Raw genomic sequence first — 24,842 nt, forward strand, 5'->3', positions numbered from 1 at the left:
GCTGGGGCCCGGGAGCCCGGCTGGACCTCCTGCCCTGTGGGGGGGGAGGGGACGGGATCCTGGCCTGTACCTCCTGCCCTGGGGGGGGAGGGGATGGAACCCTGGCCTGTACCTCCTGCCCTGGGGGGGGAGGGGATGGAACCCTGGCCTGTACCTCCTGCTCTGGGGGGGGGGACCCTGGGCTGTACCTTCTGCCCTGGGTGGGGGGTGTTATAATAAACAGAACCTTGGGCTGTACCTCCTGCAAGGGGGGGAGGAGGGGACCCTGTGCTGTACCTTCTGCCCTGGGGGGGGAGCGGGGGCAGGAATGGAACGCTGGGCTGTACCTCCTGTCTGGGAGGGGAGAGGACCCTGGGCTGTACCTTCCGCCCTGCAGGGGGGGGGGGTTGGACTGTACCTTCTGCCCTGGGGGTGATCACCCTGGGCTGTACCTCCTCCCCTGCGGGGGGGGGGGAACCCCTGCCTGTACCTCCTGTTCGGGGGGGAACCTGGGCTGTACCTCCTGCCTGGGGAGGAAGGGACTAAGGGTCTGTGTCTCCTGCCCCAGGGGGTGGGGGTGGGGGCTTGTGGGAGCCCTTGGTGCCTCCACACTGCAAGGACCCCCCTCCATAGTCACCCCCTGGCACCAAAAACGTCATATCCAGCGCTTCCAAGACTCTTGGGGGGGGCTGCCCCATGGGCCAAGCACTGTGGTGGCAAACAGCCAGCCCCCTATGCCTCGGATGGGGATGGTCCACCAGTGCTGGGGTGTGTGCTGGAAGAGTGGGGAGGGGGTGCGAGGGAGGAATCGTCCAAGTTCATTAGCTTGGGGGGGAGTGAGAGAGGGGCCCATGTGCAGTGAGTGGTGGGCGAGGGAGGAATAGTCCATGTGTGGTGGGGGGTGTGTGGATGAGAGAGGAATAGTCTATTTGTGCTGGGAGGGGGGGAGAGGGAGGAATAGTCCATGTGCAGGAGGGGGGTGCCTGAATCCATGTGTGTGGGGGGGTATGAGAGCGGAATAGTCCATGTAAGCTGGGAGGGTGGTTGAGGGAGGAATATTCCATGTGTGCTGAGGGAGGGGAGGTGGGGGGCAAGAGAGGAATAGTCCATGTAAGCTGGGAGGGTGAGGGTGGAATAGTCCATGGGTACTTGGAGGGAGGGTCACAGCACAAGGACAGAGCCAGGGCGTCCCCCACTTTCTTTTGGAGCCGTCTATACTGGGGGGGTGATGTGTTTGACCCCCCCACACGCCCCTAGGACTGCACTGTGATCACTGTATGTCATGCCCCCAACACACCAGCCCCCCAGGCTCAATGGAGGACTCCCCATGCACCAGCTCCCCCCCCCCATAGCAGCAGACACCAGGATGCAGCTAATAATTTCAAACCAAAGAATGGAGCCCCCCCAGCTCCCCCACCCCATCCCCTGTGACCCCCAGCCCTGCACTGCCCCTGATACCCCCATTCCTGCGCCTGTGACCCTCTGCCCCCTGCTTGCCCCAGCCCTGCACTGCACCTGTGACCCTCTGCCCCCCCCCAAGTTCTCCCTCCCACCCAGTCCCTTTCACCCCCCCCCTGGCGCCCTTGACCCAGCCCCACCCCGCATGTGTAGCTGAATGCTGAGATTGTACACCCAGAGTTTTGAAGTCCAAGCAGAAATGTTCCCATGAGTCTAAGCGGGTTTCTGCGGCCCAGGCCCAGCCTGGAGGGGGAGCCCATGGCGCCTTCCCCCACCCCTGCCAGCCGCAGACCGGGGCTGCCATGGCAGGAAAAGAAACCAAAAAAACCAAACTAAAACTGAATAAAAGAGTTTCTATTTTACCAGAGACGCTTGTGAGTGTAACTGCGAGGGTGGGAGGGGAGGCTGCCCTTGGGGGGGGACAGCATTGGTGCTGTGCCCTGGGGACTCATGCCTGGGAGAACAGGCCGTGGCGGGGGGGGGGGGGGGATATCACATGCATGGTGTTGGGGGGGAAAGTGAGGCCAAAGGGGGACCAACCCAAGGGGCCATGTGAGGCTGAGAGCGGGGTGGGGGGGGGAGACTGTCCCAGTATGTGTGTCTGGGGCTAGCCAGACATGGGGACCAGAGCACGTTCCCCCCCCAGGTGACGATCTTTGACCCCCTAGCATCTGGGTAATCAGTCATCCCTGGGGTTCTGTTCAAACCTTGGGGGGGGGGCAATGGGAGAGAGGGATTAACCCTTTCCTTGCTGCAGCAGGCAGCCAGCTGCCTCCTCCATGAAAGCTGGTTATGGGGGGCTCCCCAGAGGTGGTTCTTGGCAGGGGAGTAGTTTCCCCTTGAGCAAATACGTGTGGTGATACATTGTCAGGTGTCGGCGTTTGGGTCTCTGGAATGGGGGGCATGGTCCCCCAGAGTCGGTACTCACGGCTGGGAGTAATCATTGTCCTGTCAGGAGTAGATGGGTGGCTGATGAGGCTTTGGGAACTGATTCTCTGGGGTCCAGGATCTCTGGGGGGAGGTGGGTACTGGGTCTCTGGGCTGGGAGGTGCAGGTCCTGGGGGGCAGGTGTTGTGTCTCTGGGCTGGGGTGTGTAGGATCCTTGGGAGGGACAGGTGCTGGGTCTCCGGGCTGGGGGATACAGGGTCCATGGCGGGGGACAGGTGCTGGGTTTCTGGGCTGGGGGGTGCAGGGTCTCTGGGGTGGGGGTGAGTGCTGGGTCTCCAGGCTGGATGGTGCAGGGTCACGGGCCGGGGGGGGGGAGGGGATGTTGCAGGGCCCCTGGTGGGGGGCAGGTGGTGGGTCTCTGAGTTGGGGGGTGCAGGGTCTCTGGAGAGGGCGGGTGCTGGGTCCCTAGGGGAACAGATGCTGGGTCTCTGGACGCAGGGTCCCAGGGGCGGGTGCTGGGTCTCCAGGCTGGGGGATGCTGGGTCCCTAGGGGGCAGGTGGTGGGTCTTCTGGCTGGGGGATGCTGGGTCTCTGGGCGCAGGGTCCCTAGGGGCAGGTGCTGGGTCTCTGGGCGCAGGGTCTGCGGGCCGGGGGATGCTGAGTCTCTGGGCGCAGGGTCTCCGGGCTGGGGGATGCTGGGTCTCAGGGTGCAGGGTCTGCGGGCCGGGGGTGCTGGGTCTCAGGGTGCAGGGTCCCGGGGGCGGGTGCTGGGTCTCCGAGCTGGGGGATGCTGGGTCCCTAAGGGGCAGGCGCAGGGTCTGTGGGCCGGGGGATGCTGGGTCTCTGGGCGCAGGGTCTCCGGGCTGGGGGATGCTGGGTCTCCGGGCTGGGGGATGCTGGGTCCCTAGGGGGCAGGCGCAGGGTCTGCGGGCCGGGGGTGCTGGGTCTCTGGGCGCAGGGTCTCCGGGCTGGGGGATGCTGGGTCCCCAGGGGGCAGGCGCAGGGTCTGCGGGCCGGGGGTGCTGGGTCTCTGGGCGCAGGGTCTCCGGGCTGGGGGATGCTGGGTCCCTAGGGGGCAGGCGCAGGGTCTGCGGGCCGGGGGTGCTGGGTCTCAGGGCGCAGGGTCCCGGGGGCGGGAGCCGATCCCCCCTAGAGCCGGTACTCGCAGACGTAGTACATGCGCCGGGCGCAGTCGTTGTCCCACCACTTGCCGTCGTCGGAGGAGAGGGAGACGCAGTTCTCCCGGGCGCCCCCGTTGGGCTGGCTCACCAGGTGGTCCCGGTACCAGTCGAAGAAGGAGACGCGCTGGCCGCTCTCGTACAGCCAGAGGCCCTCGGCCCGCCGGTCGTGGATGCCCACCCAGGCCGGCCAGTTGAAGGGCTGGAAGGCCTCGTGCAGGTAGCGGCGCAGGGCGGCCAGCTCGGTGGCGTCGGCCGGCATGGCCAGGTTCCCGCCCCGCAGCCGGCACAGCTCCTGCGCCCCGTCGTAGCCCTCGAACTGCTGCACGATCAGGAAGCATTTGGCGTGGACTCTCCGGCCCCGCAGGCAGCCTGCAAGGGGGGGGGGGGGAACAGCCTGTGACCTCTGATTGCCCCCCTGCTCTGCAAACGGTGACCTGTAACCTCTGACCCCTGACCTTTCTCCTGCTTCCCCCCCCCCGACTGCAACCGGCACGTGAGTATCTCCTCTGCCCTGCCCCCCAACCTCGCCCCTCTCGCCCCACGGGAGGGGGGAGGGGCGAGAGGGCGACCCTTGCACCTTGACCCACTGCCCTTTGCCCTGTGATCCAGGGCCTGTCCCAACTAACACAGGGGCGGGCTCACCCCGCTGCCCTTTGCTCTCTGACCCGGGGTGGGCTGCTGTCCCCTTTGACTCCTCTTCGGTCCACAGCTGGGTCCTCCTCTCTGCTGACCTCTGACCCAGAGTGGGGTTAGCCCCATTGCCCTTTCCCCCTTGACCCAGAGAGAGGCTACACCCTCTGACCTTGGCCCTCTGACCTGGGACGGGGCCACCTCTCTGCCCTTTGCCCTCTGACCCCTGGAATGTGGCTGTCCTGTTGGCCTTTCCCCTTTGACCCAGGGTGGGGGGGCACCCCTCTGACCTTTGCCCCTTGGCCCCTGGCATGTGGCTATCTGGCTGGTCTTCCCCCTTTGACCCACCGCTGACCTTTCCCCTTTGACCCAGGGTGGAGGGGAGCCCCTCTGACCTTTGCCCTCCGACCCCATGGATGGGGGTAGCCCTCTGACCTTTGCCCTCTGCCCCGCCCCGCGCTCACCGTCGATCTTGCCGATGTCCTGCTGGTTGCGGGTGCTGGTCTGGCGGAGGGCGCTCAGCCCCTCCTGGGCCTCGGCCAGCTGCCCCCGCAGCTCGGCCAGGCCCTGGGAGACCTGGGACAGGCGCAGGTCCATGGTGTAGAACTGCACGTTGAGCCGGTGCACGGCCGCGTCCAGGCTGTCCAGCCGCGAGACTGCCGGGGGGGGAGACCATCAGACCTGCCACCCCTCCCCCGGAGCCCCCCCATCCCCGCCCCCGTCCCCCACGGACCGTCAGACCCGCCACCCCGCCCCCGGAGCCCCCCCATCCCCGCCCCCGTCCCCCACGGACCGTCAGACCCGCCACCCCTCCCCCGGAGCCCCCCCATCCCCGCCCCCGTCCCCCACGGACCGTCAGACCCGCCACCCCGCCCCCGGAGCCCCCCCATCCCCGCCCCCGTCCCCCACGGACCGTCAGACCCGCCGCCCCGCCCCCGGAGCCCCCCCATCCCCGCCCCCGTCCCCCACGGACCGTCAGATCCGCCGTCCCGCCCCCGGAGCCCCCCCACATCCCCGCCCCCGTCCCCCACGGACCGTCAGACCCGCCGCCCCGCCCCCGGAGCCCCCCCACATCCCCGCCCCCGTCCCCCACGGACCGTCAGATCCGCCGTCCTGCCCCCGGAGCCCCCCCCATCCCCGCTCCCGTCCCCCACGGACCGTCAGACCTGCAGCGCCTCCCCTTGAGCCCCCCATCCCCGCCCCCGTCCCCCACGGCCCGTCAGACCTGCCGCCCCTCCCCTGAAGTCCCCCCATCCCCGCCCCCGTCCCCCACGGACACTCAGATCCGCCGCCCTGCCCCCGGAGCCCCCCCACATCCCCTCCCCCGTCCCCCACGGACCGTCAGACCCGCCGCCCCGCCCCCGGAGCCCCCCCACATCCCCGCCCCCGTCCCCCACGGACCGTCAGATCCGCTGCCCTGCCCCCGGAGCTCCCCAACTTCCCCGCCCCCGTCCCTCATGGACTGTCAGACCCGCTGCCCCGCCCCCGGAGCCCCCCCCACATCCCCGCCCCCGTCCCTTGCCTCTGTCCCCCCGAACTCCAACCCATACATGGACCTGGGAAGCCCCCAGCTGGGGCTTTGGGAGGCGGGGCACCGGGGCCAGGCCAGGCTGTAGCTGTGGGGGTTGGGTGGGCTAAGGCGGGGGCTGTGGGGGGCAGGGTGCTGAGCCCCCCATACTCACACACGTAAGTGAATTCATCCTCCTCGGGCCGAGGGGCTGCTGTGGTCGGAGCTGGTTGGGTGGGCTGAACGTCTCCCTTGATGGATGCCCCCTCCCCCTCTTTCCCTTCCTCCTCTCCCTCGCCTCCCTCAGGGGCCAGCTCCGTCAGTGTCATCTCGGGGGGCCCCTCTCCCTCCTCCTCTGGCAGCTGCAGCACCTCCTGCAGGTGCTGTGGGGAGAGAGGGGAAGAGTGACCCTCCTGCCCTGGGGTTTGCCCCCAGCCCCTCATGCCACCCCGCCAGCCCAGCTCCCCATCCTTCCTCCTGCCCCACTTCCCATCCCCTGCCAGCCTCCTCCCTACACCCCGTCCAGCTTCCCATCATCCAGACCCTGCCCTCCATCCCTCCCCCTTGGCTTGCCCCACGGCTGCTGCACAGAATGTGTGTGTGTGCGTGGGGGGGGGAGGCATTCAACTTTTGTGGTGCTGTCTGGGAATCGATATGTGGGACTGCCAGTCTAGTGGATTAGAGTGGAAGAAGGAGGGGGGCTGTGAGTCAGGACTCCTGGGTTCTCTCCCCAGCTCTGGCAGGGGAGTGGGGTCTAGTGGTTAGAGCGGAGGGGTTGGGAGCCAGGACTCCTGGGTTCTCTCCCCAGCTCTGGCAGGGGAGTAGTGTTAGTGTCTTGGGGCTGGGTCCCAGGACTCCTGGGTTCTGTTCCCAGCTCTGTGACCTTGGTGTCCGAGCCCCCTCCCCCCATCCCCATGCAGTGACGGGTGTCATCTGCATCCCCGGGCTCTGAGACCGGCATGTTTGAGGTTGGGCCGGATGAGGCCCTTACATAAGGCAGCTGCGCTCAGTTGTGAGTTCCAGCCCCGGGAAAGGGGTGGGAACCCGGGGAGAGGGGGGACCCCAATGGGGGTAGGGAAACCTCAGGGAGGGGGGTTGGGCTGGGGAAGAGGGGGACTCTGAACCAGAGGTTGTGAGAATGGGGACCCGAGGCAGAGTGATGGGAGAGGGTGGGACTCCGAGCTGTGGGGGTGCAGGGGCGAGCCCCCAAGGAGGGGCTGGGACTTTGGGATGGGGGGTTCCAGGGGAGGGACCCCGTGGGCCTGGGTTAATTGGGGGGACCCGCTGACCATCCCCCGGCCCGGCACCCCCCTCACCTTCAGCATCAGGGCCTGCCTCTCCTCCTCCGAACTGAGCTGCCGGCCCCGGCCGGTCGCCAGCAGCGCCCCCAGCATCAGCAGCGCCCCGCACCCCACGGCCATGCCAGCTCCGTTCCCCCCCGTCCCAGACGCACTGGTCCCGCCTGTCCGGGCGGCGCCGCTGGGGCTGGCGGGAGGGCTGGAGGGGCTGGGACCCCGGCCAAGAGGCAGCTGATCCAAACCAGATGTGTGGGGCTGAGGTTGCCAGGCCCAGCGCCGCGGGCTACGTGCGTGCGTGTGTGTGTGTGTGTGTGTGTTGACCCCAGCCCCCCTCCCTGCCGTACAGTGGGTCCGTGTGTCTTTGCCCATCCCCATCCCCATGGGAGCCTGGGCCCCACATCAGTGGGTGCGGGGGTGTGGCCGATGAATGTCAAAGCCTCTGGCTGTGCCCACGCGTGGACTTCCGTAGGCCACGGGCATCTCATGGCGTGTACCGGAGCTGGGCAGTGCGGTCGTCGGATGTCACAGCGTGCGCCCTGGGTCCGCATGGGTTCCCGTGGCCCACGCAGGTCACGGGGCGTGCCCCGTTTCTGTGTTCCCGTGGCCCGGGCATGTCCCCGTGGGCGCCCGGTCTCACGGGGGTGGACAGCGTGGGGGTGGGGGGAAATGTTCCGGCCACGAATGGAGCGGGGGAGTGGGGCTGCCCCATGGGTCCCTGGACAACAGTGGTAGGTGGGCGTGGGGTGGAGGGGGCGGCGGGGAGTGCTGGACGTGACTGTGGGGGGGGGGGCGCAGCGCCCCCTGTGTTCCTGAGCTGGGGACAGCAGGCTGCAGGGGGGGGGCTAGTACCAAGGTGGGGGGGGTTGGATGGTACAGGGAGGGGGGGTTGGCTGTGAATAGTGCTGGGGGGTGGAGTGGGGTGCCCCCCCATGCATTCCTGAATAGCAGCAATACTGTGGGAGGGGGAGTGACTGGGACCGGATGATGGGGGGGGCGAGCTATGAATGGAACAGGGCGGACCCAATGCCTTCCTGAACAGCGGCAGGCGCGGGGGGGGGGGCATGGGGGGGGCTGGAACCGGCTGGATTGTGGGTAGTAACGGAGTGGATGGGGGGGGGCGGAGCTGGCTATGAATGGCGCGGGGGGGGGGGAGCGGTGCGCACCCGGGCATTCCTGAACAGCGGCAGCGGGGGGGCGGGCGGTACCGGGAGGGAGGTCCCGGCTGGATGATACGGGGGGGGGGGCAATGCCGGGGGGAGGCGGTGCCGGGTGGATGATACCGGGGGAGTGGGTGGGCGGTACTGGCTGGATGCTGGATGGTACCGGAGGGGGGGGCGGTACCGGGGGGATATGAATGGGGGGGCGAGGCATTCCTGAACAGAGGCGGCTGGGGCGGGGGGGCAATGCCGGGGGGGGGCGGTGCCGACTGGATGATACGGGGGGGCAGGACATTCCTGAACAGCGGCGGCTGGGGCGGGGGACAATGCTGGGGGGGGCGGTGCCGGGTGGATGGTACCGGGAGGTGGGTGGGCGGTACCGGGGGGGTATGAATGGGGGGGCGGGCATTCCTGAACAGCGGCGGCTGGGGCGGGGGGGCAACGCCGCGGGGGGGGTCGGTGCCGGCTGGATGATACTGGGGGGGGGGCGGGACATTCCTGAACAGAGGCAGCTGGGGTGGGGGGGCAATGCCGGGGGGGGGCGGTGCCGGCTGGATGCTGGATGGTACCGGGGGGGGGCTGTACCGGGGGGGTATGAATGGGGGGGCGGGGCATTCCTGAAGAGCGGCGGCTGGGGGGCGGTACCGGGGGGGTGGCACCTGGTGGGTGGTACTGGGGGGGCGGGCTGATCAGCATCATCCAAGGCGGGGGGGGGCGGGCGAGCGCGCAGCCCGGGAGCCGGGACCAGGCGCAAGCGAACGGAGATGGGGACGGGGACGGGACCGCGACCGCGCCGCGCGTGGGGCTGAGACACCCGCCCATCGCCCGGGGGGGGCCAGAGCCGGGGGGGGCCGCCACCATGGTCCCCCCCACAGGACAGTCGTGCTGAGCGCCCCCCAGCCCACCCCCCCAGCCATCGGCAGGTAAGGGGCAGGCAGCCCATGGGGGGCCGTGGCTCCTGTGTGGGGAGGGGCAGGGGGGCTGGCTAGTCGGGGATCCCTGTGTGGGGCTGGCTGGTCGGGGTCCTTGTGTGGGGTGGGGAGGCTGGCTGGGGTCCGTATGTGGGGTGGGTAAGGCGGGTGGCCAGGGGTTTCCTGTGTGGGGAGGGGCAGGGGGCTGGTCGGGGGTTCCCTATGTGGGAAGGGCAGGGGGGCTGGCTGATCAGGGATCCTTGTGTGGGGAGGGGCACGGGGGCCAGGGTGCCCTTGTGGGGAGGGGAAGGGGGAGCTGGTCGGGGTTCCCTGTGTGGGGAGGGATGGGGGGCTGGCTGGCCAGGGGTTCCCTGCAGGGGGAGGGGCAAGGGGACCGGGGTTCCTGTGTGGGGGAGGGGCAGGAGAGCTGGCTGGACAGGGGTTCCCTGTGTGGCAAGGGGGTGGGGTTACTGAGTTGGGGGCTCCCTTACAGGGAGGGGCAGGTAGTTGGATGGCCTGGGGTCCCTGTGGAAGGGGGCACTAGATGAATGGGGTCTTCGTGGGGGGAGGGGTTGGATCGCTGGGGTGTATACTGGGCTGGAGATGTGAGTGGGGGGGAACTGAACTGGGGCTGGCTGGGATCCCTGGCGGAGGAGGGGCAGGAGGCTGGCTGGCCGGGGTCCCCATAGGGGAATGGTAGGGGGCTGGATGGATGGGGTCCCCATGAAGGAGGGGCTGGGGGATGGACGGGGTCCCCGTGGGTGGGGGGAGGCCTGGCTGGTATCCCTGGGGGCTGAATGGAAGGGGGGGTTCCCATGGGGGGGGAGGGGAGGTTGCATGGCCTTGGCAGTGACTTTCGGGAGGCTCGAGGAGCGAGGGGACCCTGGAGAGCAGCTGCCTTTGTCTGGGGGCACAGCCGGGGTGGGGGAGGGGCGAGTCGCTCGGCCCCGACTCCTCTGGGGTCTCCCCCAACCCCGTTTCTCCTGGCCCCGGGCTTGTGGCTTCGAGCGATACTAGCCCCGGGCGCCCCAGTTTGCTCTGTGGCTTTGCAGCCTCTCCCCCCACCCCAACTCCAGAAATGGTTCAGGGGGTGGGAGGGGGGGAAGGAGAGGAGATGAGGCAGGCAGGGCGGGCGGAGAGGGGGGCTGAACGGGGGGCTGGAGAACCAAGCGGGGAGCTGCCTGGGAACAGCAGCGGGTGCACATGTGCTGCCAGGCATGTGAGTGTGTGTGTGTGCGTGTGCGTTATCTCTGGGGGTGGGTGTGCACGCATCTATTTGTGTGTGTGTGTGTGAGAGAGAGAGACAGCGAGGGTGTAGATCTCTGTGTGCGTGCATCTTTGTTCATTGCTCTGTGTGTGTGCGTGCGTGTGTGCATTATCTCTGGGTGTGTGTGCATGCATTGTGTGTGTGTGTACATGCATGATCTCTGGGAGCCTGCGCATATCTCTGGGGATGTGTGTGCATGCATTATCTCTGGGTGTGCATGCCTCTGTGTGTGTGTGTGTGTGTGTGTGTGTGTGCACATCTGGGTGTGTGTGCACGCATGACCTGTGTGTGTGCATGCCTGGGTGTGTGTGTGTGTACATGCATGATCTCTGGGAGCCTGCGCATATCTCTGGGTGTGTGTGTGTGCGCATTATCTCTGGGTGTGCATGCCTGTGTGTGTGTTGCACACACCTTTATCTGTGTGTACACACACGTGTGCATATCTGGGTGTGTGTGCATGCCTGGGTGTGTGTGCTCCCTCTGGGGGTGTCGTGCATTATCTCAGCATGCATCTCTCGGTGGCTGCGAGCACCGGCACTGTGTGTCTGCGTTATCTCAGCACGTGCTTGCCTGGGGATCTGTGTCTCTGCATTTGTGAAAATGCATTCTTCTTTGTACGCCCACGTGTCTACCTGGCTGTGGAGGGTGCCTGTGCGTGTATCCACAGGTGTCGCTCTGTGCACATGTACAGGTGTGTAATGTCGGTGGATGCATCTGCACACAGGTGTGAATTCAGTGCTGGTGCAAGGGGAGCGGGGGGCTTGTCTCCACATTGGTGCCGTCGCACGGGTGTGTTTCACCGGGCCTTGTCGCCTGCGTTCGTGCCTGGGTGTGTCTCTTGGAATGACAGCCCCGCGATGGTGGGCGTGGTTTTGGTGTAAATCTGTGCACGAGGGGCCCTGGGTGTGTGAGGGTGGCTGAGTGACACGCGCGGGGGGGACGGGGACGCCTCCTTTGGCCTCATTTCAGACCCAGGAGGCCCGTGGGGCTTTCCACTTGAGGCCAACGGAGAAACTGAGGCAGCCGGTACGGCCTGCCCCTCACCCGCCAGCCTGTGTCCCCCCTGTATGGCCCCCCGCAACCAGCTGCCCCTCACCGGCCAGCCTGTGTGTCCCCTGTATGGCCCCCCCACCATCCTGGCTCTGTGTGTCCTATATATATCCTCCCAGCCTGTGTGTGCCCCATATATAGACCCCGCCCCAGTCTGGCCCTGTGTGTGTCCCATATATAGACCCCGCCCCCAAACCTGCCCGTGTGTGTCCTCCATATATAGACCCTCCCCACCAGCCTGGCTCTGTGTGTGTCCCGTGCACAGATGCCCACCCCTCAACCTGGCTGTGGGTGTCCCATATATAGACACCCCAAAGCCTGGCCCTGTGTGTCTGTATGTACATCTGTCACAGACCCATGGATTCTGTACTGCACCCCAGCTTTTGAATGGCCCTAGGGTGACCACACAGCAAGTGTAAAAAATCAGGACGGGGGTGGGGGGTAATACGTGCCTATATAAGAAAAAGCCCCCAAAATCGGGACTGTCCCTATCAAATCGGGACATCTGGTCACCCTAAATGGCCCCCAGGAGGAACCCGTCAATGCACCAGACTGCCCCCGGGAACCCCGCTCTTCCTTTTCCGCCCCCAAGATGGCCTCTGGGCTCCAGCCCCCCCTACTTCACACCCGAGTCCAATCCAGGCAGCCTCCTGGTAGAGACATGCCCCCCCTCCCCGGCCCCGGCAGGGATTGGCGCCCCCCCAGCCAGGGTTTGCCGTACAGTTTTCCAGGCAGAAGTAGCTGGAGCGCAGCATCGGGAAGTCCTTAGCTGAGCACAAAGACATCCAGAGAAGGACACGGTCCAACCTGGCCAAGCCAGATCTTCAGTCGTGGCCCTTTCTGGCTCCCCGCGCCCCCGCCCCCCTCCCCGGTCAGTCCCACACATGAGAGCTGCCCTCTGTCTCGCAGAAGCCAGCCCTTGCCTTTTGGGGCCCGTTTCAGCCAGTCCTCTAGTGGCCTCATTCATACCACCCCAGGCAGGTGTGCCCCCCACCCCTCCTGTCTCCTGCTGTTCCCCAAGGGGCCATTATTTTGAACCCCTGTGGGCCCACTGGGTTGCAATGCAAAGTACAGAGGGAAACTGAGGCACCCATCCTGATGGTAACAATAGTACAGAAAATTCTCACTCTGTCACAACATCCCGGCCCCCAGCCTGGGCTCTGTGTGTCCTGTAGAGAAACAGCCCCCAGCTCAGCCTGGCTCTGTGTGTCCTGTAGAGAGATTCCCTCCTCCCCCCCCAGGCTCTATGTGTCCTGTAGAGAGATCCCCCCCCACACCCCCCCCCCGCCTGGCTTTGTGACCTGTGTAACCCATCCCTCCATACATCTCCAGAGTCACTTTTCTATCCCTCTCCCCACAAACCCCACTGTCCATCCGTCCGTCCATCCATCCCCTGGCGTCCATCTATCCACCCTTCCCTCCAGGGCCCCACCCCACTCTCTCTGTCTATCCATCTCAATCCACATCCTTCCCCACACACATCCCTGCATCAACCCATTCCTCCTCCCACCCCCACTCTCCCCCCCTTCCCCTACACACCCCGCCACCTAGCTCTCTCTAGCCGCATACGCACCCCGTGACCTGGCTAACTGACGGGTCTCCAAAACGCCAGGGTCAACGGGGAAGCCGCACCGAGTGGGGGTGTCTTAGGGGTCGGTATGAGGCACAGCCCTAGTCAACATTTCCCACCATGATCTGGGAGTCGACAGAAAATCCCCGCGGATCACAGGGGTGGCCGGCACCCGCCGGGTGAATACCAGGGAGCACGGGGCAGTCCAGTGGGGCGGGCAGGACTGCTTGGGGAGCTGGGCCCGTTCAAACCAAACGTGTGCAAAGAGCTGCAGGAGAGGTCACGCTGCTGGGAGCAGAGAGCGTGGCCGGGGCCGTCCCTGCGGGCTGGTGGGGGGGGGCGGACGACTCTGTCCCGGAGAGCCAGGGTGGAAACTGATTTAGGGGTCACTGAACAGGAGCTCCCAGTGTGATGCTGGGGTGAAAAGGGTGAGAGGAATCCTTGGAAGTATAAGCAGGGGAATACTGTATTGATCTATCTATCTATCCCCATCCACCCCATCTATCTATCTATCTATCTATCTATCTATCTATCTATCTATCTATCTATCTATCTATCTATCCCCTACACTCTCTCTCTCTTTGTCCATCCCCCCTTCCCCCCCCCCGCCATTCAGTGCGAACCCCCCCACCCCGGGCACTGTGTGCAGTGTTTCTTCAGTTGTGGGCACAGGGCGGGGGCAGGCGGTGTCCCACCCTGCCCCCCCCAGCCCCCCGCCAGGTGCTCTGTGCCCTTGGCAGGCGCCTGCGTCAAGGCCTTAGTTCTCTGTGCTCCAGCCGGGCTGGGCTATTCTTAGCAGCCGCGCCTTTGATTCATGCTTCTGAGAGCACATGTCTCTGTGCGTGTGTGTGTGTGTGTGTGTGTGCGCGCGCACTGAATGCAACAGTGCCCATGTGTGTGTCCGCGCACGCTGCATGCAGCCGTGTCTGTGTGTGTGTCTGTGTGTGTGTGCGCGCACTGAATGCAACAGTGCCCATGTGTGTGTCCGTGCACGCTGCATGCAGCCGTGTCTGTGTGTGTGTCTGTGTGTGCGCGCGCGCACTGAATGCAACAGTGCCCATGTGTGTGTCCGCGCACGCTGCATGCAGCCGTGTCTGTGTGTGTGTCTGTGTGTGTGTGCGCACACTGAATGCAACAGTGCCCATGTGGGTGTCCGCGCACGCTGCATGCAGCCGTGTCTGTGTGTGTGTCTGTGTGTGTGTGTGCACGCACTGAATGCAGCAGTGCCCGTGCGTGTGCACAGCTTGTGTGGGTGTTTATGTGAGCGTGCCAGCGGGTGTGTGCGTGTGTGTGTGTAGCGATGTGAGTGTGTCTGTGTCTAGCTGGGCAGAGCCCCACGGTGTGTGTGTGTAGGGGGCTGATCCTCTCTCTGGCTTGGGGGGAGGGTTAAACCCAGGGGAAAATGGACCAGGCCCCCCAGCTCCGTCCTGCTCTGTGGGGGGGCGGGGGGAGGCCTGGAGCCCAGCAGCTGGAGCGAGTTGGGGCCCTGTGGGGTCCGAGGTCAGGGGGGGCAATTAAAGTCACAGGTCAAAGGGGGGCAGTGGATGAATAGGGACAAGGTCAGAGGTCAGGGCGTGCAGCGGCGTCAGTGGGAGTTTTGGGGGAATTGCTCGCCCCATACCCCGCCACCCCCCTATCTCTGGGGCACCCCCAGGTATCCCCCCCCTCCAGATTGGCCCAGCCCCCCGGGACCTCCTGTGGGGCTTGTTTGCTGGCAGCAACTGACTGGGAGCTAGGGGGCTGTTGTCAGGGGAGCGGGGTCCCCGCTCTGGGTTCCACCCCACCGCACCCATCCTGGCGAGGGGGCTCCCCAGTGCTCAGAGCCCTGCAGGGTGGGACAGGGGAGGGGGGCCTAGTGGGTCATGGGGTGGAGCCAGGGCTCCTGGGTTCTCTCCCGGGCTCGGGGAGGGGGGCCTAGTGGGTTGTGGGGTGGGGGCTGGGAGGCAGGACTCCTGGGTTCTCGCCCAGGCTCGGGGAGGGGGGCCTAGTGGGTTGTGGGGTGGGGGGTGGGAGCCAGGACTCCTGGATTCTCTCCCGGGCTCGGGGAGGGGGGCCTAGTGGGTTGTGAGGTGGGGGCTGGGAGCCAGGACTCCTGGGTTCTCGCCCAGGCTCTGGGAGGGGGGCCTAGTGGATTGTGGGGTGGGGGCTGGGAGCCAGGACTCCTGGGTTCTCTCCCGGGCTCGGGGAGGGGGGCCTAGTGGATTGTGGGGTGGGGGCTAGGAGCCAGGATTCCTGGGTTCTCTCCCGGGCTCGGGGAGGGGGGCCTAGTGGGTTGTGAGGTGGGGGCTGGGAGGCAGGACTCCTGGGTTCTCTCCCAGGCTCTGGGAGGGGGGCCTAGTGGGTTGTGGGGTGGGGGCTGGGAGCCAGGACTCCTGGGTTCTCTCCCAGGCTGGGGCAGCGGGTTTCCCTCTGGACTGAGACAGGCTAGAGGCAGAGCGAGGGGAGCTGCTCCGATGGCTGGCTGTCTCCATGGAAACGTGGCCAGGGGATGGAGAGAAGCCAGGCCCCAGGCCTGCTGGGGGGCTGGGTGGGGGCGGGGGCTGGAGTGGGGCGGGCGAGGTGGGGGGCAGCCAGGCCTGCAAGGGGGCACCTGAGGTATGTGGGTCAGGGGGACCCGTCCCCGAGACACATGTGGGGTGGGGGGGGGACAGGATGTTTGCAGACGCTCCCCTGCTCCGGGCTCACACAAAGGCCTTCACAGGGGTGGGGACGTTAGTGGCTGGGGGGGGCAGGAGGGGGCTCTGAGCTGTCATGTGGGGTGAAGGCGGGGGCTGAACTGTCACTAGAGAAGTCTTAGGTGTCTTGAGTGGGGGGCAGAGGCCAAAGCAGGGGGTGGGGAGGCGGGTGCTGGTGGGGGTGGAGGGGTGCCTGGGTCAGTTATAATCCCCCCCCTCCGGCCCAGCTGGGGGGGTGGGACATGAGCATCCCAATGGCACTCAGGGACCCTGGGGGGCTGGACTGAGTGAGCTGGGGGTGCGAGGGGCCAGGGCTGCCTGTCTGTCCGTCCGTGCTTCCAACCACAGCCCTCATTTGTCCCTATGCATGGCCCTCTGTCCGTCCATCCATCCCTCCCTCCGTCCCTGCACCCTGTGTCTGCCCCTCCGCTCCGTGTGCACCCCTCCACCCCCCCTCCATCCATCCCTCCCTCCCTCCTCCGTCCCTCCTTCCTGCACCCTGTGTCTGCCCCTCCGCCCCGTGCGCACCCCTCCACCCCTCCATCCATCCCTCCCTCCCTCCGTCCCTCCTTCCTGCACCCTGTGACTGCCCCTCCGCCCCATGTGCACCCCTCCACCCCCCTCCCTCCATCCATCCATCCCTCCGTCCCTCCTTCCTGCACCCTGTGTCTGCCCCTCTGCCCCGTGTGCACCCCTCCACCCCCCCATCCCTCCTTCCTGCACCCTGTGACTGCCCCTCCGCCCCATGTGCACCCCTCCACCCCCCTCCCTCCATCCATCCATCCCTCCGTCCCTCCTTCCTGCACCCTGTGTCTGCCCCTCTGCCCCGTGTGCACCCCTCCACCCCCCATCCCTCCTTCCTGCACCCTGTGTCTGCCCCTCCGCCCCGTGTGCACCCCTCCACCCCCCTCCCTCCATCCATCCATCCCTCCGTCCCTCCTTCCTGCACCCTGTGTCTGCCCCTCTGCCCCGTGTGCACCCCTCCACCCCCCATCCCTCCTTCCTGCACCCTGTGTCTGCCCCTCTGCCCCGTGTGCACCCCTCCACCCCCCCTCCATCCATCCCTCCCTCCCTCCTCTGTCCCTCCTTCCTGCACTCTGTGTCTGCCCCTCTGCCCCGTGTGCACCCCTCCACCCCTCCCTCCCTCCATCCCTCCCTCTGTCCCTCCTTCCTGCACTCTGTGTCTGCCCCTCTGCCCCGTGTGCACCCCTCCACCCCCCCTCCATCCATCCCTCCCTCCCTCCTCTGTCCCTCCTTCCTGCACTCTGTGTCTGCCCCTCTGCCCCGTGTGCACCCCTCCACCCCCCCTCCATCCATCCCTCCCTCCCTCCTCCGTCCCTCCTTCCTGCACCCTGTGTCTGCCCCTCCGCCCCGTGCGCACCCCTCCACCCCTCCACCCCTCCACCCCTCCATCCATCCCTCCCTCCCTCCGTCCCTCCTTCCTGCACCCTGTGACTGCCCCTCCGCCCCGTGTGCACCCCTCCACCCCCCTCCCTCCATCCATCCATCCCTCCGTCCCTCCTTCCTGCACCCTGTGTCTGCCCCTCTGCCCCATGTGCACCCCTCCACCCCCCATCCCTCCTTCCTGCACCCTGTGTCTGCCCCTCCGCCCCGTGTGCACCCCTCCACCCCTCCCTCCCTCCATCCCTCCCTCCGTCCCTCCTTCCTGCACCCTGTGTCTGCCCCTCTGCCCCGTGTGCACCCCTCCACCCCCCTCCCTCCATCCATCCATCCCTCTGTCCCTCCTTCCTGCACCTTGTGTCTTCCCCTCCGCCCCGTGTGCACCCCTCCACCCCTCCCTCCCTCCATCCCTCCCTCCGTCCCTCCTTCCTGCACCCTGTGTCTGCCCCTCCGCCCCATGTGCACCCCTCCCTCCCTCCACCCTCTGTCTGCCCCTCCGCCCCATGTGCACCCCTCCACCCCTCCCTCCCTCCATCCATCCCTTCCTCCCTCCCTCCTTCCTGCACCCTGTGTGCACCCCTCCACCCCTCCCTCCCTCCCTCCTGCAACCTGTGTCTACCCCTCTGCTCCGTGTGCACCCCTCCACCCCTCCACCCCTCCCTCCATCCATCCATCTGTCCCTCCCTCCGTCCCTCCTTCCTGCACCTTGTGTCTTCCCCTCCGCCCCGTGTGCACCCCTCCACCCCTCCCTCCCTCCATCCCTCCCTCCGTCCCTCCTTCCTGCACCCTGTGTCTGCCCCTCCGCCCCATGTGCATCCCTCCCTCCCTCCACCCTCTGTCTGCCCCTCCGCCCCATGTGCACCCCTCCACCCCTCCCTCCCTCCATCCATCCCTTCCTCCCTCCCTCCTTCCTGCACCCTGTGTGCACCCCTCCACCCCTCCCTCCCTCCCTCCTGCACCCTGTGTCTACCCCTCTGCTCCGTGTGCACCCCTCCACCCCTCCACCCCTCCCTCCATCCATCCATCTGTCCCTCCCTCCGTCCCTCCTTCCTGCACCCTGTGTCTGCCCCTCCACCCCATCTGCACCCCTCCACCCCCCTCCATCCATCCATCCCTCCCTCCGTCCCTCCGTCCTGCACCCTGTGTCTGCCCCTCCACCCCTCCCTCCCTTCCTCCATCCCTCCTTCCCCTCCTGCACCCATCTCTCTCTATTCCTCTGTTTACATGGAGCCGTCCCATCTTCCCTCCCATCCTATGTCTGTCTGTCTGTGTAGGTATCTAATCTTCCCTCCCGTTTACACACCCTGACATCTGTCCCCAGGATCCTTCCCAGGGAAGTTCCCTTGGGGTGGGGCTGCTCACACCGTTATGCCCCAGGATGTTATCTCAGCGCCGGGCGAGGGGTCCCCGTGTACCCAGCCCCCACCCCAGAGGGGCCATGGCCCAGAGCCGGGCGAGGTGTCCCCGTATACCCAGCCCCCACCCTAAAGGAGCCACGTCCCAGAGCCGGGCGAGGGGTCCCCGTATACCCAGCCCCCACCCCAGAGGCGGCTGTCTTTCCAAGGGGGGTAGCAGAGTTCGGGCCCAGGGCTGTGGCCGCTCTGATTCCTCCGTCCTTCCTGGGCTAATTTTAGCCGGTGGCGGGAGCGAGGAAAGTGGGGCAGATGTCCCAGGGCGTCGGGGGCGGGGGGCTGGGACTCTGGGAGGGGCTGCTCCAGATTGCTGGGCCCCAGGTGCTGAGCAGAAGTGGGACAAGGACCCACAAAGTCACCTGCCAGGACTGGCGGGGCTGGGGCTGGGGGGGGTCGTGGAGGGGGGCAGGGGAGAGTGGGGGGGTTATGGCTCAGTGCATGGGTCCACGGGCAGGGGGTGGGCAGCCTGCCGCCCTCTGCCCCCCATGCTGACCCCCCCATTTCTCTCTCTGCCCCGCCGCCGCCCCACACCAGCTGGCCTGTGATGCGGGACAATGCCCCGGAGCCCCGGGTCCAGCGAGGAGGAGAGGGTCTCGGAGTATCACGAGGGGGAGTCGGACTCCGAAAGCTCCCGCGACGGCCCCCCTGGTGCTAGCCCCGGCCCCCTGGACCGCAGGACCCAGGGGCCCCCCATGTCGGTCCCTGACGACGCCCGGTTCAGTATGATGGTCTTTCGGATCGGCATCCCCGACCTGCACCAGACGGTGAGGGGGGTGGGGGCGGAGGCTGGCCGGGGAGTGGGGGGGCTCCCCAACCTGCCCCAGATGACGAGGGTATGGGGGGGACATCTCTGACCTGCACTGCACGGTGATGAGGGGGGGGCACCATGCATGGGGGGAGGGGGGGAGGAAGGAGCCAGAGAGGAGGGTCCTCCATGGAAAATGTCCCTGGGGTGGGGGTGGGGGTGGAGGAATTACCCCAGCTCCTCTTCCCCCCGACTAGCCCCCTCCCCTCCCGCAGCATCCCCCTCCTCACCCCTCCTGCCTACCTCCCTCCCCTCCCCCAGCTTCTCTGCTCCCCCTTCCCCTCCCCCCACCCCTCCCTCCCAGCCTCCCCCTCCCCCATCTCCACCTTTCTTCTGTCCTTGTATCCCCACCCCACCCCCATCTTCCGGCTCCTTTCTCCCCTCCCCCTCCCATCCCCTGCTCCCCTCCCCCTCTTCTCCCCCCCTCCCGTTCCCTGTGGGGGTCATTAGCGGAACTGGATGAATCCTGGGCTCAGCAAGATCTGGAGCAAAGTCACCCCCCCCCCCATTAGCTGAGAATTCAGGGCACGGAGCCAGTGTCAGCCAAAACCCCCAACCCCCGCCAGGCCTTTTGATCTGGGGCTGATGGGGGAGGGGGGCAGCCGCAGTGCAGGGAGCTGTGCGCCCTGTGGGCACCTGCCCCCTTCCCCCCACGGGCACCTGGCCCCCCCCATCTGTCATGTGTCCCCCCCACTTGGGGCCCGTCTCTGATCCCCCCACCTCCCACACAGGGCAGGGGTGGGCCCCATTCTTGCACTGGGGGGGGGCTCCCACCCCCCGAATCCGTCCCCTCTCTGCTCATGGGCGCACCATGGAAACGGTTGCTATGGATCACCAATTGTCATCTCCCTGGCGACGGGTCCGGTTCTGCTGGCACTGCTGGTTGCTTAGGCCCCTGTCTGAGCCTGAGGGGGGAGGCAGCCGTGGGGGGGCTGGGACAGGCTCCCACTAGGGGGCCTCAGCTGTAGGGAATAGGGTGGGGGGGGCGCTCCCCTCACAGTCAGCGCCAGGTGCGGGGTCCCCCCGTAAACAGACCCACCCCAGAGGGGCCCCGTCTCAGCGCCAGGCGAGGGGTCCCTGTCTACCCAGCCCCCGTGCCACACCCCAGAGCCAGCCGCATCTCAGCACCAGGTGAGGGGTCCCCATATAACCAGCTCAGAGGGGCCGCGCCCCAGCACCAAGCGAAGGGTCCCCGTATACCCAGCCCCTGGGCCCCACCCGAGAGGGGTCGCTTCCCGGAGCCGGGGGAGGTTTCCCCATCTAAGCAGCCCCCACCCCAGAGGTGGTCGCATCGCCGTGCTCCACGCTGCCCCCCCCCCTTGGACTCAGGCCTCCCTGCCCACTCTCTCCCCCCGCCCCCAGAAATGCCTACGGTTCAACCCCGACGCGGCCATCTGGGTGGCCAAGCAGCAGATCCTCTGCACCCTGAACGAGAGCCTGAAGGACGTGCTGAACTATGGGCTCTTCCAGCCGGCCACCAACGGGCGGGATGCCAAGTTCCTGGACGAGGAGCGGCTGCTGCGCGACTATCCCCAGAGCTTCGAGAAGGGCGTGCCCTACCTCGAGGTGCCCCTCACCGCAGGGGGAGGCCTCTGGGCGCAAGGGGAAGGGGCTTGGTGGGCAGGGGAGGGGCTACAGGTGTAAGGGGAGAGGGTTGTAGGCAGGGGAGGAGCTGCGGGCACAAGGGGAAGGGGCGTTAAGGGAGGAGGCGGGGTTCTAGGATAAAGGGGCGGGGTTTTGTGGGAAGAGGCGGGGCTCTGGACACAAGGGGGAGGTGCTTTATGGGAAGGGGAGGGGCTCTGGACACAAGGGGGAGGGGCTTTGTGGGCAAGGCCCTAGGCGCAGGGGAGGGGCTATGTGAGAGGGGGAGGAGCTCTGGGGTTGCAGGGTCAGCATTTCCAGCTGTGGTGACCCTGCCCCTTTCCCCTCCCCAACCGGCCAGTTCCGCTACAAGACCCGGGTTTACAAACAGACCAATCTGGACGAGAAGCAGCTGGCGAAACTGCACACCAAGGTGAGTGCCCTGGCCCCGCCCCTGACCCCACCCACCTGGCCACACCCCCACCCCCCCGTCTTGCCCTTGTCCTCCCATTGTCCCCCCTCCCCACTCTCACCTCTCCTTCTGCCTCAGTGTCCCCCCCAGCATTCCCCCTCCCTGCCCCCCACTCTCCCCCGTCCGCCCCAGCTTGGTACCAGGGCTGGCTGCCTGGTACTGACCGTGCAGACCCAGCACGGCCCTTTGTCGTCACCCGGCCGCCGTCCTGAGAACCGGGTACGGTGCATGAGCCACAGCCACAGAGCCATCTCCCCCCCAACGCCCCCCCGTGCCCCCCCAGTCTCTCACCTGTCCCTGCTCCCCCACCCCCACCCCACAGACCGGCCTGAAGAAGTTCCTGGAGTACGTGCAGCACGGGGCGGCGGAGAAGGTGGCGCGGCTTCTGGACAAGGGCCTGGACCCCAACTACCACGACTCGGACACGGGGGGTGAGTGTAGGGCCGGGGGCCTGTGTGTATGCGACCGAGTGCAGGGAGGGCCGGGGGGCTGTCTTGGTCCAGCCCTCCCCGGTGACGCTCGTCCTGTGCTCCTCCCCTGCAGAGACCCCGCTGTCGCTGGCAGCCCAGCTGGAGGGGACCGTCGACGTGATCCGACTGCTCTGCCTCGGGGGTGCTCACATTGATTTCCGGGCACGGGACGGAGCCACCGCTCTGCACCGGGCAGTGTGCACCCGGCGCTATGCGGCCCTGACGGTACAGAACCCGCCACCTCCCCTCACTGCGCTGCACTGGGGGCGGCGTGCACCCGGTGCTGGGGGGCCAAGAAGGGGATGAGTGTACCTAAAGGATCTGTGCAGAGAGCAGGTGCCATGTGGATGGAACTGTGTTGTTGCAGCGTGCATTGCTGCAGTGTGGGCGCAGTACACGGGTGCAGTGTGCGCACACGTGGTGTGTGGTGGGCTGGTTGTAGCGATGTGCATTGTTGCAGGGCATATGCAGTACATGGGTGCAGTGTGCGCACATGCAGCGTGCAGTGGGCAGGATGTTGCAGCATGCATTGTTGCAGTGTGTGTGCAGTACACGGGTGCAGTGTGCGCACATGCAGCGTGCGGTGGGCAGGTTGTTGCAGCATGCATTGCAGTGTGCGTGCAGTACATGGACGCAGTGTGTGCATACGCAGCATGCAGTGGGCAGGTTGATGCAGCGTGCATCGTTGCGGTGCACATGCAGTACACCGGTGCAGTGTGCACACATAGCGTGCAGTGGGCAGGTTGGTGTAGTGTGTGGTGAGCGTGCAGTACATGGGTTCAGTGTGCGCACATGCAACGTGCAGTGAGCAGGTTGTTGCCGTGTGCATCGTTGCAGTGCGTATGCAGTGTGGACGAAGCAGATGTGTGCAGCATGTGATGGTGCAGCGAGTGTTGGTCTGTTCGTGTGTTTTTGTCTATTATAGCGGCGCACCCGTTCTGCTATCGCTAAGGCGGGCAAGCTGTTTCTGTTTCAAGGATGACTCTTCTTAGTGCTCTCAAATCTGCATGCTTACTTGGGTGCCCTGGAAACATGCTGGGACTCTTGGCGGGGGGTGGGGCGGGGCGTGGGGCGTGGTGACAGGGGTCTGCAGACCCCTGGAAACACCCCAGCATTTCATAAGGTCGAGAGATTCTCCCGGCACAACTTACACCCACGCAGCCGTAGTGGAGGTTGCGTGGGCACGAAACGTACCATGGCATTCCCTGGCTGTCAGAGGTTTGAGTGTCACTGTGTTTGTTGCTCTGGACCCAGCCAGCCAGGGCTCTGCATACACCGAGTCCTTTTTGTCTTGGAATAAAGTGTGACATGGCGGGCACACAGGGCACACGCAGTGCAGTGTGGGCCGGCACAGCGGGCACTCAGCGGGCATTCTGCGGCAACGAATCGCGCGTGCTGGTTGTGCGCAGTGCAGGGTGGATGAGCTGTGAGTGCTGCCAGTGGGCATGCAGTGAATTGTGTGTGTCGTGCATATGCAGTGTCATGTACGCAATGCATGTTGTGGGTGCGCAGTGCAGTATGTGCTGGCAACTGGGCATGTAGCTTCAGCAGTGTGTGCAGATGCAGTGGACGCAGTGTGTGCTGGTGCAGTGCGTGTGCAGTGTGTGCTGTGCAGTGTGTGCTGATGCAGTGGGCATGCAGTGAACACAGTGTGTGCTGTGCAGTGCGTATTCAGTACACTGCACCATGTGTGCGCTGACGCAGTGGCCGTGCAGTGTCTGCAGTGTGCCTGGGTGGACATTGCCACCCCATCTCACTGCCCCGCTCACATCTTTGCTCCTCGCCTCCCCAGGCGCTGCTGGACCTTGGGGGCTCCCCCAATTACAAGGACCGTCGGGGCCTCACTCCCCTGTACCACACGGCCATGGTGGGGGGCGACCCACGCTGCTGTGAGCTGCTGCTCTACAACCAGGCCCAAATCGGCACCATGGATGAGAACGGCTGGCAGGAGATCCACCAGGTCAGAGCCCGCAGACAGGGACACCCCCTTCCTTACAAAGAGAACCCGAGACAGGGAACCCCTCGAGCAATCCATCCCTGGTCATCCAGTCCCAGCTCCTGGCAGTCAGAGGTTTAGGGACCCCCAGAGCATGGGGTTGCCTCCCTGACCATCTTGGCTAGTAGCCATTGATGGACCTACCCTCCGTGAATATATCTAGCTCTTTTTTGAACCCCAGTTCTACTTTTGGCCTTCCTCCCATCCCCTGGCGAGGAGTTCCACAGGTTGACTGTGCGTTGTGTGAAAAAATACTCGCTTCTTTGTTTGTTTTAAACCTGCCGCCTGTTAATTTCATCGGGTGACCCCTAGTTTGTGTGTTATGCAAATGGGGTAAATAACACTTCCCTAGTCCCCTTCTCCTCACCATTCAGCATTTTATAGATCTCTATCGTATCCTTCACTGTCTCTTTTCCAAGATGAGCAGTCCCTGTCTTTTTAATCTCTCCTCACATGGAAGCTGTTCCATGCCCTTAGTAATTTTTGTTGTCCTCCTCTACTTTTTCCCATTCCAATATATCTTTTTTATGAGATGGGGCGACCAGAACTGCATGCAGTATTCAAGATGTGGGCGGACCACGGATTTATATAGAGGCATTATGATCTTTTCTGTCTTATTATCTATCCCTTTCCTAATGGTTCCTAACAATCTGTTCGCTTCTCTGATTGCCGCTGCACTTTGAGCAGACGTTTTCAGAGAACTCTCCACAATGACTCCAAGATCTCCTCCTTGAGTGGTACCGGCTAATTTAAACCCCCTTGTTTTGGATGTGGAGTTGGGATTCTGTTTGCCGACGTGCATTACTTTACATTTATCAACACTGAATTTCATGTGCCATTTTCTTGCCCAGTCACCCAGTTTTGTGAGATCCCTTTGTAACACTTCGCAGTCTGCCTGGGACTTAACTCTCTTGAGTAATTTTGTATGGTCTGCAAACCTTGCCACCCATCTGTCCTGTTCATTTATGGGTATGTTCAACAGCACTGGTCCCGGCACAGTTCCTTGGGGCCCCCTGCTATTTACCTCTCTCCACTGTGAAAACAGACTCTTTCTTTTTCCTTTCCTATCCTTTAACCAGTTACTGATCTGTGAGGGGACCTTCCCTCTTACCCCGTGACAGCTCACTTTGCTTA

At 65.3% G+C, this 24,842-nt stretch overlaps 2 protein-coding genes across 2 annotated transcripts in view; one reads left to right on the forward strand and one right to left on the reverse strand.

Moving 5' to 3' along the window:
- Positions 1-3,215: 3,215 nt before the first annotated feature.
- CLEC11A (C-type lectin domain containing 11A) lies at positions 3,216-7,158 on the reverse strand. Its single transcript, XM_074937294.1, has 4 exons — positions 6,960-7,158; positions 5,819-6,026; positions 4,601-4,792; positions 3,216-3,875 (listed from the first exon to the last, which is right to left on the reverse strand). The coding sequence occupies exons 1-4, from the start codon at positions 7,062-7,064 to the stop codon at positions 3,475-3,477; spliced, it is 906 nt and encodes a 301-aa protein (XP_074793395.1). The 5' UTR covers positions 7,065-7,158; the 3' UTR covers positions 3,216-3,474.
- A 1,666-nt stretch (positions 7,159-8,824) lies between these two features.
- The window catches only part of SHANK1 (SH3 and multiple ankyrin repeat domains 1), a 35,615-nt gene continuing 19,597 nt past the window's right edge, over positions 8,825-24,842 (forward strand). Inside the window, exons 1-7 of the mRNA XM_074937445.1 lie at positions 8,825-9,021; positions 18,919-19,148; positions 20,552-20,755; positions 21,132-21,203; positions 21,565-21,673; positions 21,786-21,937; positions 23,505-23,672. Of these exons, the coding sequence (XP_074793546.1) occupies positions 18,939-19,148; positions 20,552-20,755; positions 21,132-21,203; positions 21,565-21,673; positions 21,786-21,937; positions 23,505-23,672 (915 nt within the window). The 5' untranslated portion in view covers positions 8,825-9,021; positions 18,919-18,938. The remainder of the gene's footprint in view (positions 9,022-18,918; positions 19,149-20,551; positions 20,756-21,131; positions 21,204-21,564; positions 21,674-21,785; positions 21,938-23,504; positions 23,673-24,842) is intronic.

Source organism: Natator depressus, chromosome 23 (genome assembly GCF_965152275.1).
Source record: "Natator depressus isolate rNatDep1 chromosome 23, rNatDep2.hap1, whole genome shotgun sequence".
In the NCBI taxonomy this organism is placed as follows: Eukaryota; Metazoa; Chordata; order Testudines; family Cheloniidae; genus Natator; species Natator depressus.

Coding starts and splice junctions, on each gene's coding strand:
- CLEC11A (XM_074937294.1), bottom strand. CDS start 7,064: ATGGCCGTGGGGTGCGGGGCGCTGCTGATGCTGGGGGCGCTGCTGGCG. Junction 6,027..6,959: donor GGCAGGCCCTGATGCTGAAG/GTGAGGGGGGTG, acceptor CTCTCCCCACAG/CACCTGCAGGAGGTGCTGCA. Junction 4,793..5,818: donor GGATGAATTCACTTACGTGT/GTGAGTATGGGG, acceptor CCCCCCCGGCAG/TCTCGCGGCTGGACAGCCTG.